The 14,800-nt window shown below is 43.9% G+C and overlaps 1 protein-coding gene across 1 annotated transcript in view; it reads right to left on the minus strand.

Annotated features, from left to right (window-relative positions):
- HHAT (hedgehog acyltransferase) overlaps positions 1-14,800 on the minus strand; it is a 21,749-nt gene that overhangs the window by 6,644 nt on the left and 305 nt on the right. The window contains exons 2-6 of the mRNA XM_010015040.1: positions 13,731-13,798; positions 12,106-12,219; positions 11,141-11,335; positions 9,646-9,858; positions 6,844-7,015 (exon numbers count right to left, since the gene is read on the minus strand). Of these exons, the coding sequence (XP_010013342.1) occupies positions 6,844-7,015; positions 9,646-9,858; positions 11,141-11,335; positions 12,106-12,219; positions 13,731-13,798 (762 nt within the window). The remainder of the gene's footprint in view (positions 1-6,843; positions 7,016-9,645; positions 9,859-11,140; positions 11,336-12,105; positions 12,220-13,730; positions 13,799-14,800) is intronic.

Genomic DNA, 14,800 nt, shown 5'->3' on the forward strand with positions numbered 1-14,800 from the left:
GCTTATGAAACATTCACACACACACACTTCTTTGTATAAAGCAGTGAACTACCCAATGTTTTAGAGAATAAAATCTTACTAAGCTTTCTGATTCATGTTTGTATTTCCAGTTTTCAACTGACATCAAGATGCCAAATATTTTATCAGTCTCCTCATCATTATCTTGCAGGATGAAAAAGAAACAAACAAACAAACCCTCAGACTGCTGTTAGTATTTCATTACTGTTTAGATATATGCACAAACATGTTAATTTCAAAAGCGAAGCACTGCATGCTTCTTAAAATGAACTCAGAAATCCATTTCCTATCTGTGGGCTTGTTAGAAATAAGCTTGCAACACATTAAAACCAGCACCTCCACCCAGCTTACACCGACTGCTCTGGAGGTCTTGCTTCCAAACAGGAACTTGTGTAACATTTCTTATTTGAACAAATCAAAACATGAAATCACCAATTGCAGATTAAACAGGGTTTCTCCACCTCTGAACAGATCATATCCTGTATTGACTTACAGGCTGCTCATAGGAAAATAAATACCCTTTTGGAGTACTAGAGCCTAGCTACTAATTAAAACAATGATAGCCAATTGACACTAGCTTGTACATGCTTCACTGGAACTAAAAGCATATGGTTAAGACCAATACGTTAAACCCATAGAACGCTCATGACGCTGTATGACACACGCATACATCTGAGATGTACACCTCTACACCAGACATACAGCCCTGACAAAGCATATATATGCAGATTCCAAGTCAAATAGATTTCTCACAGTATCCATTAGTATCCAGGGTTAATCCAATGCAACAATTGTATTAAACAACACATTTTCATGCTGGATTCTGGCTTTTATCGTTCCCTTTACCTTTTGAGAGGGACAGGGAGCTCTGTTCAGATGAGAGGAGAAATGGTGCTGAATCACCAAGCTAAATGTGAAGCCTCATAAGGCAAACATAGGCAGTTAAAGAACTTCTGCATTTTCAGAATCAGACTTAACACACAAATGAATTAGCAACACTCAGCATCCATTCCAGTTCCCATATAACAGAACATACCCCACCAGGGTGAATTCCATCACTGCTATTCTATGTTGTCTTGGTGAAGGAAATAAAAAAATCACTTCAATTTAAGATCTTGCAACTTGTGCTGCTGTGCTCCCTGTTCCTATTTAAGCCAGTGAATGTGTCATTCCACTGCAGAGGCTGGAAAGGATCACCCATCTACCTGCCCTTTATTTTTATATCTTTTCCCAGACTTCATTAAATACCACATCCAAACATTACTCACTAGAGCAGATGAATCTCTGACCTGGCCCAGTGTGGCTATTCTCCTAGTATGCTGCAATTCACAGGATACTGGGTGACTGCAATCCAGGGTGGCATTTCTCATCAGTGCCTACAAATCTTCATTTTACAGTGTAAAACGTAAAGGCAGTGAACTAATCACAATTAACATTAAAAACAGAGGAGACTGGATTATGAGGGTTTCCATTACCATGGGACACAGGTCTTCCTGCCATGCTAGTCATTCTTTCAGACAGTCTGACCAATGCTATCAGAAAGAGATGCAGCACTGACACCAGCACAAGGAATTGCTATAAACACTGTCTGGTGCTCAGAGTTAAATAAACACAAATGCCCTGATATTGTTCCATATCCCAGTAACTATTCACAGACACAAATATTTGTGAATATAGACACAATGGTTTATGAATTCCAGAAAATGCTCTCAGTGTCCAAACCTTGGCTTCTGGGATCAATAACTAACAGTACTGTGCTACCCAGCTCACATCTTTGCATCAGTTCTGTGTTCAGACATTAATATCCCTCCCACAAACTGAAGGGCTATATATATGATAAACTGGTACACACAGTCAAGAAACCAAACACTATGGATACAGTCTCATCATATTCTTCCTTCTATTCCTGATGTGAGACCTAATATTTGGCCACTGGAAAACCATATTGCTTGTTGTCACCTGTTTTTTCACATAATTCCCACAACAGAAGAGCAGCATTGCTGAGAAGGATTTGAAGCCAAGGTTTGCTGCAAGGACAGGAGCTTGAGGATAAGCTGTTCTGAGAAATAAGCCATTCAGTGGAGAGCAGCAAAGCCCAGCACATAAGCAACCCTTAATATTGCACTGTTAGGTGCTCATCATGCCTGGTGGGCCTTGGAGAGCAGTAATGTCTTCTGCTGGGAGAGTGGGATGCCATTGAAACCCATCACGTTGAAGGAATATACAGGCCAGTACAAAGGCCACTGAAGAAAAGAGCAGAGGGTACAGCCAAACGCCTTTCCCAGCACCCAGACAGGCAGCAAGACTCTCACTGACCTATACAGAGAAGAATTAAGTCTTTGTGGTGGCTGGAGCTCTGGGTGATGACTGGAAATCATTTATATCTAGTTACCAAAAAGAGTTAATATCCGGATATCTAAAAGCACCTCTACTCAAAGACAGCTCTCACCACCTCTTCTTCCTCCATACCAGACTGACATTTCCTCTTGGAGGTTATTCTTGCTACCAAACACAGGCCACTGAGGAAACAGAATACAACTGTGCACTCAGCATGAAATCACACCTTTTTCAGACCCATACGATGCAGCTTTTTGTTAACACATGTGGCATTTGGTCTCCAGTGCCACAGCTTGCTGCAAAATAAACATGCAAGTTTAAAGAAGTATGTGCAGAATGCTAAAGGAAACAATTTAAGTCTCAGGAAAACATGTGATAGAAGAAATTCTGACATCTGTGTGGCACATGGGGATTGTAGTATTGAGCAGAGGATACCCTGAAAACAGATCCATAATGTTTTCCTGTTTTATTTAGTCAGAAGAAATTCTGACATCTGTGTGGCACACGGGGATTGTAGTATTGAGCAGAAGATACCCTGAAACCAGATCCATAATGTTTTCCTGTTTTATTTAGTCCATGGAAGATGTGGATGCAACCAGTTATTTCTACTATTATGGACAGAAACCCAGGTAAAAATCATGAACATGGAAAAAAATGAATTAAATGACAGATTTTATACTGTCTACCTGAAGAGCTTAAATAATGAATGTCCATTTTCTCTTTTAGTAGAGAACTTCTATATAATATGAAGAACAGTTTTAAGCAAGCTGCTGTTCTTCTGAAGACCCTCCAGCTAGGACTCCAACCAGTTTTCATTGAAACTCCTCAAAATCCAGGGGCCACAGTGCAATATGACACTTCCCTACTCAGTAAAGGATCGATACACAGAGGATGCAGCTCGGTCTCTCTCAGAGCAGGCCGCTATGTACTTCCATAGCTCCTTGATCCACAGGGCAGGCACATAAACTGTCTTCACTGACAGCTGTCAGGCACAGGTTAGGAAACACAGGGAGAGGAGTAACCCGGGAAAAGATATGACCAGGAGAGAACCAAAGGTTCTACCTTGACATGAACTACATATACCCTTCTGTTCACAGGTCCCAACACGCTTATCACCCAGTTAATGACCTTGAAACTTGTCACTTCCAAATATAACCTGCATGTAACAGCAATTAAAGACATTCCACAGATACTCCAATCACAGCAGTTCTTTCATGGGTAGTCCAAGAGCAGTGCAGGAGAGCATGTGCCAAATCCTTGTTTAGTCAAGAGACAGGCTTCACCTACCCATATTACATAGCCAGTAAAGAGACTGGGGGGTATTCAGTGAGCAAAGGGGGAAGCAAAGCTACAGAGCCCCCTGAGTCTCTCAGACACTATGGTAACACGTGTCACAAAAGCACACAGCCCAGCTGGGTTACCTGGGACAGAAGGTGCCTTCCTCTTGAAAAGGAGAAACTCTGCACCGACTTTGACATGCTCAAATTCAGAAGAGTAGAACATACAGAACTAGGCATCTGCAACTGAACTGGAAGGAATATGGTAACATAACCCATAGGGTAAGAGTACGCTTACAGTAACTCAGGTACTGGCTTGCAAAAGGCATAGAGAACAGAAGAATCTGAACACCTGATCTAAGAAGATATTTGGTTTAATTGCAAAATGACCCAAGTTTAAAAATGTTGAAAGTTTAAAAACCAAGCACATAATTCACAGAATGTACTAATAGTAGCTAACACACACAAACAGTGATATTGAAGGCAGCTTGCGCCTCTGTTAAATACACAGGCATCAAAACCATCCATGCACTATTTTGTATATTGCTGTTTCTAGAAACATATTTGCCTAGTTCCTTTTACACAAGAGAAAATACTTCTCTTACTACTGGGTAACATATGCTCCCAGGTACTATTTTTTCTTCATTTTATACCTGTGTGCACTCAGTAATGTTACTTTGGGTAACTTCAGCATTTCTTGTCTACACCCCATAAATGACATTGTACAATGGCATTTTTAAACAAGCACTGTTTAAAACCAAGTCAGGGTTTGGGGTTTCATTTCTTTGCTGTCTCACCTCACAGGAACACCACACAAAGTGATGCAGAACACAGGATAGCTTCACACTTCTAAGGTGTAGACTGACCATCATTACCCTTGAGATGCTGAGAGCAGAATCTCACAGCACTGCTGTCCTTACCCGAGCTGCTGGCATTTATTGCCCACTGTTCAAAGATAACCCAGAAGAAAAAAATGCAGGAGCAGTTCTAGCCTCCCCAGTTAGAGCTGACTGCACGACAGCCTCACACCTAAGCTTCCCGGGCTATCAGGGCAGCCAGGGATCACAGTGTAAGTAGATGCTCCATGCTGCTTTGAAGCTGCTGTAATTAAATAGGAAACCCGAAATGAACAAAAAGCCCAGCAGTGCAGAAAGGCTGATGCACCATGTGGTTAATCCTCCTGAGTCAACAACAACCTGCTTCCTTGGTCTCAAGACTCAGCTATCTGATGTAATTGGTTTTAAGAACAGAGAATGCAAGATAACTGGGGGGAGTGTTTGGCTATGCACAAGAACTGGTGTAGAAGCATGGGAAGATCCATAAGGATCAATGGAAAAAAACCCAAAATCATTACCAGTATCCTTACTCCCATATCAGTGGCTCTCTAAAGCAAGTGGCCTTTCACTGGTTTGAGTCCAAGACCTGTATAATCATTGTGATAAAACCTACAGAGAACACGTTGTAAGAAGTGCCAAATTCTGCCTCAATCTCACTTGCTGTGTATTCTAAACACCTGCTTTCACTGCTAAGACGACAAAGCTCCTTGAACACTGCTCTCCTAAAAGCAGGGATCCCACAGAGGACTTAATTCAAATGATCATATTTTAATGAGACAGTTTTAGAGTCCAAACTTATTTTAACACTGTCTTTCATTACCTCTTGCTTTGAGGCATTTTAGCCTTTTCTAATCATTTGTTCAAAATGCATTCCAATTGATTTCAAATAAATAAATACACAGCCTCCTTAGCTACTGCCCGGAAAGCAACTTCACACACACATACCCTCCTTTAAATATCAACACTGGCAGCCTTGAAGGGGAGGAGAAATATGCCAGTAACACTAAAGCCAGAATGTGTTGTCCCTAATTCTGCAGCCTTGCCTGCCTTACCTAGTGGCCAGCTTTCTGTCAGACATACAGACAACAACTAGGAGCTAACAGATTTAATTCATCAATTCACTGACATTTAGAATAGGGGACGAAAACTCAGAATCCACTTTCTATACAGTGACTGAGGAGGGGCAGAATAAACCATGGAGGCAAACCTCTCACTTTCTGCTCTCCATCTGCTCTTGCTCTTCTTTATATACATATATAAAAAATACACCACCATATATTGTGTATACGTACACAGAGTGCACACATTGCCCTCTGCTGACCAGAATCCAACACACAAGTGTCCTCCAACACACACTGCTCATCATACATGATCTGCAATGAATGCTTGCCAGGACCATACCAGTGTTGGTATCAACTCCTGGTACTTGCTGGTACTGTAAGAGACAGCTTCTATTCAGCAATTACCAAGGCTTTTTCAGGATGCAATTTTAAGACCTGGGGTTTCTCTGCTTTTGTTCCTCCTACCTGGTGATACAAATAGAAGCTCTTCCCTGGGAGGGTGCTGAGGCGCTGGCACAGGGTGCCCAGAGAAGCTGTGGCTGCACCATCCCTGGCAGTGTTCAAGGCCAGGTTGGACACAGGGGCTTGGAGCAACCTGCTCTAGTGTGAGGTGTCCCTGCCCGTGGCAGGGGGTTGGGACTGGATGAGCTTAAGGTCCCTTCCAACACAAACCAGTCTGTGATAGCAGGGAGGGGAAATCAAACTAACCACATACAACAGTTGCTCATGGGTTAACCTACACCTACCCAACACCCAAAGCTCTTGCCCTTTTAGGTTACGTTTATCAGTGTTCATTTTTTTCCCCATCACAGTTCGGCATTTCAATGAAACACCAGAGAGGTGGGAGGGGACAGAAGTGGGGGAAGTGAAGCAGGAAAACAGAGCAATTCCTTCTCCCTGCTCTTTTCATGAGCGCTGTCATTTTACCTTTCAATATGAATACAAAATTGAAGCATCAAACAGGAGATCAATAAACACTTCAGTTCTTAACATCTCCCCTCCTCCATCCCCATACCAAAACTCTTCTAAGTAACCAGTTCTATGGAAAACCACTTTAGACCAAAGTTTAGACACACAATTTAGACTGGGAAAAAACACAGAATGGTTTTTAATTTAGGAAGCAGCTCAGTCAGTTTAACTGTAAGCTTCTTAGAGGACCTACATGCTACATGAAGTCCACAGACCACCCTTCTGACAGTGAGGCCATAATGTACTATTCCTAAGTACCTACAGAGGGACACAACAGAGAAGTAGACTGGGGTTCTTGAAGTGGAGGGGGAGAAAGAAGATTTTTGCTGTTGTTTCTATACTCACCCAAGGCCCAGTATGATGCAGCTTCCAAAGGAGAAGCACTGCTGTAGAGAGCATGGATGTACATGAGGTGAATCATCAGCTCAGCCAGGCACCACCAAAAGAAAATACGCATTATGCCCACCATCAAGATCCTAAGATTGGTCTTCAAACTGAAGGCTTCTTGGCTCCTCATCTGAAGAAGAAACCCAAACAGGTGATATGGCACAAAACTGTCGTACTCACACACCAATCCCTAAGAACTTCTTTAAATCTCATTTGCTATTACTAAGGGGACCATTTGACTATGCCATTTGGAAACTGCTGACCTGCTCTGGAGGGAGACTGGCCTCTCCATTCTCAATCTCAGTAAGCAGCAGGAACCAACAAGCGATCACACATGACCATACACTGCACCAAACCGTTGTAGGAAAGGCCAAGTGCTGTTAACCTGAATAGGATCCAGACATGAGACACTTTTAATTCCTGTGACTTGATCAATCTCAAGAGATAATCAAAAGAAGTTTAAAGAAACCACAGCTATGAAGGAGAAGGTTTTCCAAGCAGCAGCCCTACCAAACTCAAACAATAACTGCTTGCTCTTAAAGTACCTCCAACTTCTACTTACTACATGGGATTGATTATTTCAGGACAGTTCCTCATTTTTCTACTGTAGCATTGCCAAGGTCAGCCAGACCTACATGATGTGCTGAGCAAATGGCAGTTAACTGCAAGTTAAATATCAGGTAAGACAAGGTTTGCTGCTGGCAGGTTTCTCAAGATGTCCCAAACTATAGTAAACACACTGACATACTATTATTTTAGCCTCCTTCCTCAATAAAAAAAATATGATCAAACAACAGAACATAGGACTGCCTAAAAATTTAGTCATGTTTTGTACATCTATTATTTTGTGTTCCCACTCATCCACTTTATCCCAGTGACGGTGGCTATAGACATCATAGAATGGTTTGAGCTGGAAACGACCTTAAGATCATCCAATGTCCTATGAGCAGGGACACCTCACACTAGAGCAGGTTGCTCCAAGCCCCTGTGTCCAACCTGGCCTTGAACACTGCCAGGGATGGGGCAGCCACAGCTTCTCTGGGCACCCTGTGCCAGCACCTCAGCACCCTCACAGGGAAGAGCTTCTGCCTTAGATCTAACCTGAACTTCCCCTGGTTCAGTTTGAACCCATCACCCCTTGTCCTGTCGCTCCAGTCCCTGATGCAGAGTCCCTCTGCAGCATCCTTGTAGCCCCCTTCAGACACTGGAAGCTGCTCTGAGGTCTCCACGCAGCTTCTCTTCTCCAGGCTGAACAGCCCCAATGTTCTCAGCCTCTCTTCATACAGGAGGTCACACATCACAGGTGGTGATTCCACTTCCCACTCAAGTGTGCAAGAAAACCAGGAAAACATAAAACATGGAAATGTGAGGTTTTCCCTTGTCATGTAGAATTAGGCTTGAAAAGCAGCCTGCAAGGCACTAGGAAACCTAAGATAGGTAGGTCTCTCACATTTTAACAAGCAGAGCAGCTCCTTTAGTCTGAAGAAAAGCATTCCAAGCAATCATCAGCTGTTTTCACACCAACAAGAGGGGAAACTCAGGAACTCCCAATACAAACCAGCAGCTTTCTGTGACTCTGAAATCTGTCTCAGAGTTAACAGCCAGCTGCTGCCGACAATGTTACTTTCTTCTGCCTAATGGAGGAGAGGCAAACAAAAATCCAGCCCAGCAGCTGCGAGCTACAATTATGAGCATTTGGAGACTGTAGCAACATGTGTCACTGGGTTCCTGCTTGAAGGGATAAATCTGGTGTCAGACAAAAAAAACATCCTGTAAAGTAGGAGAACCTGGGGAGGAAGGTTTGTCCTCAAGCTGATATCCAGGCCATGGTTGAATTCCCAATGCTACACAAAAAATTGTCTTCACATTCCTAGAACATGATTTTGTATTTTCAGAATGATGTTGAAGACAGCTTTAGACACCCAAACAACTCTTAACCCCCAAGGAGTCCAAGTAAAAATGGAAATCTTTCAAGCCATCAGTAAGGAGGAAAACTATTACAGAAGCAGTTAGAGATGTTTTCACTGAAGTCAAAACATGCACGAGTGAAAACTCCTTTTCTGGAGGTTTTTTCTTTTTTCAAAGTACCTCATTGCGGGAAAAATGTTTCAGACAGAAATAGATATCACAGTCTGATAGGGAAAATGAATCATCCAGCCATGAAAAGCTACTTTGCTTTCCTTCCACCTTCTCTAACACTGGAGTCTAACAAACTCCTCTCCAACCAAGCACTAGATATAAACCCTTTTGACAATGTTGACAAAATATGTTAGTTACCAGCCCAATGTGAGTTCATTGGGCCATGGCTGACATGCAAGCATGAATACCCAAGACTGGTTTCATAACTACAGCCTTCCTTTTTGCATGCAGCATACTTCAACACTTAAAGACAAAAGGACAATAGATAAAGAGCAACATTAGGAACACCTTCTGTTTGAAAGCCTCATCTGCATCAATTTTTGTCAAGTAGGAAATTAGAAAATAAACAGAAACTCAGACTTACCAGTAAACTATGTTATGAAACATACCATTAAAAGAGCATTCAAAGAAAACTAGATGAAACTGTCTACCTAACATTCTCATGATTGGTATGAAAATCTCTTAAGATCCATCTATCATCCTTTAATCTATTCCTCAAAGCATGGGGTCTGTGTCTAGATTTGGCAGCTGAAAAGAGATCACTATCCACTTCAACAGTTCTTCACTTGAGACACAGAGGCACTGAAAATTAGTAACTGTGATCTTAAAAAGCTCTGTTACCTGCTTACTGAATTCATCAAAATTCAGAAGGGGTCCATTGTGGAAGGTGGGATAATAGAAGACATATGCCAGCATCCAGAGGAACGAGTGGGATGACTTCTGGGTAGCTCCATGCCAGCAGTACTCCAGGCTGAAGCTGGTGCAGAAGAGGCAGCGGACAGACACGGTGAAGAGCAGCAGGTAATACTCATTCTCAGTGTCGTACCACTTCCTCTGCAATACAAAATAAAGCCAAACATGATGGTGCAATTCTGTGATTTCTGTATGGCCGGATAGCAATGTCCACCCAGATCCTCACTTTCAGGGTCACCAGCAGCAGGAAGCAACTAAATCTAACAGCAGCTGGCGCGAGCAAATGATGTGAGCATTAACACATGGACAAGCAGCACTGTCCATGGAGATGGAGTTTATGGAGAAAGGGCCTCTACAGCTACTGCAACCAGCACAAAGAGCCAACAGCTTCATTCCAGTAACATATTAGGTTGTGAACAACTATGACAGCAGGAGACCTATTCTTACAGGAATTACATTATCTCCCTCAGATTTGATCCAGTACTACAATATCCAAAGCAGCTGGCAGCACTACTGATAGCAGAGGGACTGCTAGGGCTGAAGCCAAGGCTGCAGTTCATATCTGAGGAGAATCAGTCACTCCCAAGAAAGCTCAAGGCTGGAAAATTGTTACTGAACCTTTAGTGAGTTTTTGACACTGTCACACCTGTTTCCAACACCAAAAATACATCACCACAAAAACAACCTTGGCAACATCAGCAAAGGTAGTTTGGATGCTTACATTTGTATTGCAGTAGGCCCCTTCCTCCCCTCAGCAACACACAAATATGAAGACACCCTAAGCACCTCTCCTCTGCCCTCCCCCTGAACAGGACATGAGCTTTATAACACATACCCAGTTTTCCCCCTTAGTCCATGGAAACACAACAAGGACATTTTCTCACAATGCAGCAGTTTCTCTACAATCTGTACTGCCCAGCAAAAACCACCAGAGAAAGAGCAGAACTGAGCTTGCACCAACCAGTTGTGAACAAGCAACTCATTTGGTACACATCAAAGTGCTGGAGACACAGTCCCCCTTTCCATGCAGAAGTCTGCAGTCGCCAATGATGTACAGTCAGGCTTGACTAAGCAACTCCTGGATACAAACCCAAAAGCCAGCACCTTAAACTGGTATGATTACAGCTCCAAAGAACAAGAGATGCATTTACTAGAGCACTAGTAAAGCATTATCAAACCAGCTGTGCTGAAAACCACTTGAACATTAAGGGTCATACTTCCATCTCAATGCACTGACAAGCATGATTGAGAAATACAACCTTTGTAACCGGAGAAACTCCAGCATGGGTTACCGCAGCTCTGCTGCTTAAGGTTTTTCAAGCCAAGCTCTGCTTACATCAACTGAAGGGACAGAATTCTGTCAAAACTATACCTGCCATAATGGACACCCACCACCATAATTAATTAGTCCTTCTCCCATTACCTTGGCTTCTTCCACAGCTGGTATGCGTAAGGTGGATAGCAGAGTAAGGGAGCACAACCACGTCAGGAGCGACAGCTGAAACTGAGCCACAGCAAACGAAATTGCTGCATGTAACAAAATGACAGCAAAGCCCTTGATTCCCAGTAACAACCAGCAGGCAGCCATTCCATAAACCATCAAGCACCATGGTTTATACTGTTAAAGAAAAATGAACAAGTTTTAGTTTGATTATTTCTAAAGAAAAACAACCAACCACTCAATATCTGTGCTGTCCTACACGGGGTCAACAGTGGAAACAAATGCAGTCAACAAGGTTAAGAAGACATATAGAATCATAGTCAATTGGGTTGGAAAAGACCTTTAAGATCATCAAGTCCAACCATTGCCCAGCACTGCCAAGGCCACCGCTAACCCATGGCACCGAGGGCCTCGTGTGAATACTTCCAGGGACAGCGATTCCACCCCTTCCCTGGGAAGCCATACAGGGAAACCAACTGTATCCATAAGGGATGGGGATACCTGGAAGAGGTTTCTGTAACAGTGTGTATGAAATCCAGAGCCTCCCTGATGTGGGGGAGAACATAAGTTTCTCCTTCCCTTCCCCAAACTAGCAAGGAGACACCACATGCCAGTCATTTCCCACAATCATTTAGCAGTCATGCCAAAACCCAAGCAGTCACCACCTCACAGTCTTGGAAAGGAATAACTACAACCTTCTCTTGTGTAGAGGTCAAATGACACTGGTTAATGGTTCACAACAAAGCACAGGTTTTCATGGGCTGGAGGCTCAGGTCTCCAAACACTAAGGCAACACTCTCACCTGAACATTATCACAGACCCACTCACACAATTCACCCCACAGAACGAGATTTCACACACTCACTGGCCTCAGTGCCAAGTTTCCCATGCCCAGACTAAGCTGAAACCCACAGAAACCCCCTAGTGTGAAGAAAATCCTTACATACCTTCTCCATCAAGAGCCTGGAGACTTGTGATACCAGCAGGTGACCAGCCAGAAGCCACAGTATACGTTCCCTTCCCCATTCGATCCAGTAGCTCCACTCAAAGTCCATGGGGTCCTGGGGCACCAAGGGAACTGGTCACTAGGAGTATCTGGCCATAAAAGCATGTTCTTACAGGAAACATCTACACACTAGGTCCATTACCCTCCACCACAGACCTCCACATCTGCAGAATGTCACTTCAGCAATCCAATTGGATCATTTACAGCAGTGAGTTCTGACAGCACCATTTTGACTTCCAGTGGTGTGAAATGCAGAACAAGAGCTTCAGGTGGTGTCACAACTCCAAAGCCCCCCAGCTGGTGCTGAACCTGACCAGTAATCACTGCCTTTCCCCCAGAATGCCAGGGAGTTTTCTAACTACAAAGAGAGGCACCCCCAAACACACCTCCTCCCCAGGACATGGGGAACAGGCTAGTGACTGCACAGAGATGCAGGCTGCAACAAGGGTCCTCAGGGCTTCCAGTCCAGCATGGCCTCACTTTGGATCTCCATCAGGAAGCTTCTTAGGAAACAACAAATCAGTCTGCTACTACTGATCTGGGTCATCTCTTCAAACGCAACAAATCCACATCTCTGCTTGCCCCGATCCTTTTAATTTTAGGACTCTTTTTTTCCCCATGTAGAAACAAAAAAAAAAAGCCATTTTGGACTACACCAAACCCAGGCAAAGGTTAGCCAGGAATTTGTATTTTTTTTCAACTTGGCTGAAAAAAGCACCTTTGCTGGAAGAGGAGTTTCACTCCCTGTTTCAACAAAGCCCAGGTGGGATCAGATGAAGTCAGGTCAGCTGGAGAGTCCTGTGACATGGGGGTTTAATCCCAATTATGTAAGAGGGATCAGCTGGTAGCCGCCTGTCCTATACAAAGCCCCACTGAAAGTTCATCTCCACAACTGCTTTATGGCTTCCTTGAAAGCACATGTCAAGGGTCCTTTATCAGGGCCTGAACACCAAAGCATTTCCACAGATGTGCATTCCTGGACTTGTGTAAATCATTCTCAAAATTAGTTGCATGTATCAGCTGCACTTCAGAAGGATGTGAGGTCAAAAGCACAGGGAGGAGGTTGCTTTTTGGCTTGGGTGCCAATTTTCTTATTAGTTTGGGGTATTTTTTTAATACCATGTTTCTTTAAGCCTCAATAATCTGTTCTCCTCTATGCTGCACTACAGACCAACCAAGAAGAAAACGGGTGTTCACTGATCTTAAGCTGATGTTATCCAAACCACCCAGTGAGAGGAAAAAGGGGGAAAAGGCTGCAGGAAATCTCAAAGGGGATGATAGCTTTTAAGGCCAAACAGTAAACCAGAAGGTTATTAAGTAATTAACAAAGGAGAAACACTTGGTCCAGGGATGAAGAAACAAAACCTGGGTTATGATTCTCATATCTAGACACACCTGACAAGCTCCTCATTAGAAACTGACTAAAATTAACTATGAACATCCATATCTGCAGTTACTACAAACTCTGAAGCTAAATTAGAAGCTCAGGGGAGCAGAAGGCATGGAGACAGGCATTCACTTTACTGCCACAAAATAAAAGATGCTGTTACCTGTCACCCACCCTACCTTTTTGAGGCCCCGAAAGAGAGTCCCTGGTTCCAGCCCAAACTTTCTGTCCATCGCAGCCTCATACTCTGCAGAGAAGAATAAACCTTTGCTAAAGACACAGCAGCCAGAGCGGGGAGAATCATAGAATGGGTTGGGAAGGACCTCAAGATCATCCAGTTCCAACCCCTGCCATGGGCAGGGACACCTCGCACTACACTATGTCGCCCAAGGCTCTGCCTAATGTGACAGAGAGTCAGGGATGTGGAGCAGCACATTCCCACAAGGCCTTCACTGAAGCACATCACCATGCCACCACTCACCAGGTGAGCTGCCCAACCAAGCCATGGCTCTGCCCTGCAGCAAAGGCAAGGTCACCGAATTGCTCAGAGCTGTGCTTTGATTCCCCCTTGCAACAGGGGCAGCAGCTGAGAGTAATCAACCTCTTACCACATAGGATCTGCACTAATTCTCATTCCCCCTCTTCAAGGGCTACCTGGTTTCTCCCAGCAGAGCAGAAGGGGGACACAAACCTGACAGTGACCAGCACAGCAGAGCAGGGCAAAGCTGCTCTGAGAAGCCACCTCCAGAACCCCCTCCCATGCAGCCTGTTACCACCTCTGCAGAAGATGGGTGCAGAGCCCTGTACCTATCTACACAGCACTTCCCTCAGGGCCCTGCCTTTCCAGCTCTCCTATTCTTCCCTTAAGCTTTTCTGAGAGCCAGCTAAGGTCACTAATGTAGAACACCTTGCTGATTAAATCCTAACAGCATGCAATATCCATTTCCCTAACAAGCCTCTCTAACTAGCTATAATTTTATCAGATAATACCACCTGCGCTTCCCCTAAAATACCAGTGTGCTAGAACACAGCTTCTTTTCACCTACAAACTCTATGCAACTTGTTTAAACCCCCACCCTTCCTCCGCACAACGCAGCCCCACTGAACCACACGAAGCCACTGTAGCAGCTACCAAGAGGTTACTCAAGGCAGGTGTTTGGAAACAAACTGACCCCAAAGCTGCACAGACGTTGCTCCGAGCCCACCTCTTCCCTGACACCATTGGCAAGAGCCTCAGGACAAAGCTCTG

The sequence above is a fragment of the Nestor notabilis genome, unplaced genomic scaffold, assembly GCF_000696875.1.
Source record: "Nestor notabilis isolate BGI_N333 unplaced genomic scaffold, ASM69687v1 scaffold6750, whole genome shotgun sequence".
Lineage (NCBI taxonomy): Eukaryota > Metazoa > Chordata > Aves > Psittaciformes > Psittacidae > Nestor > Nestor notabilis.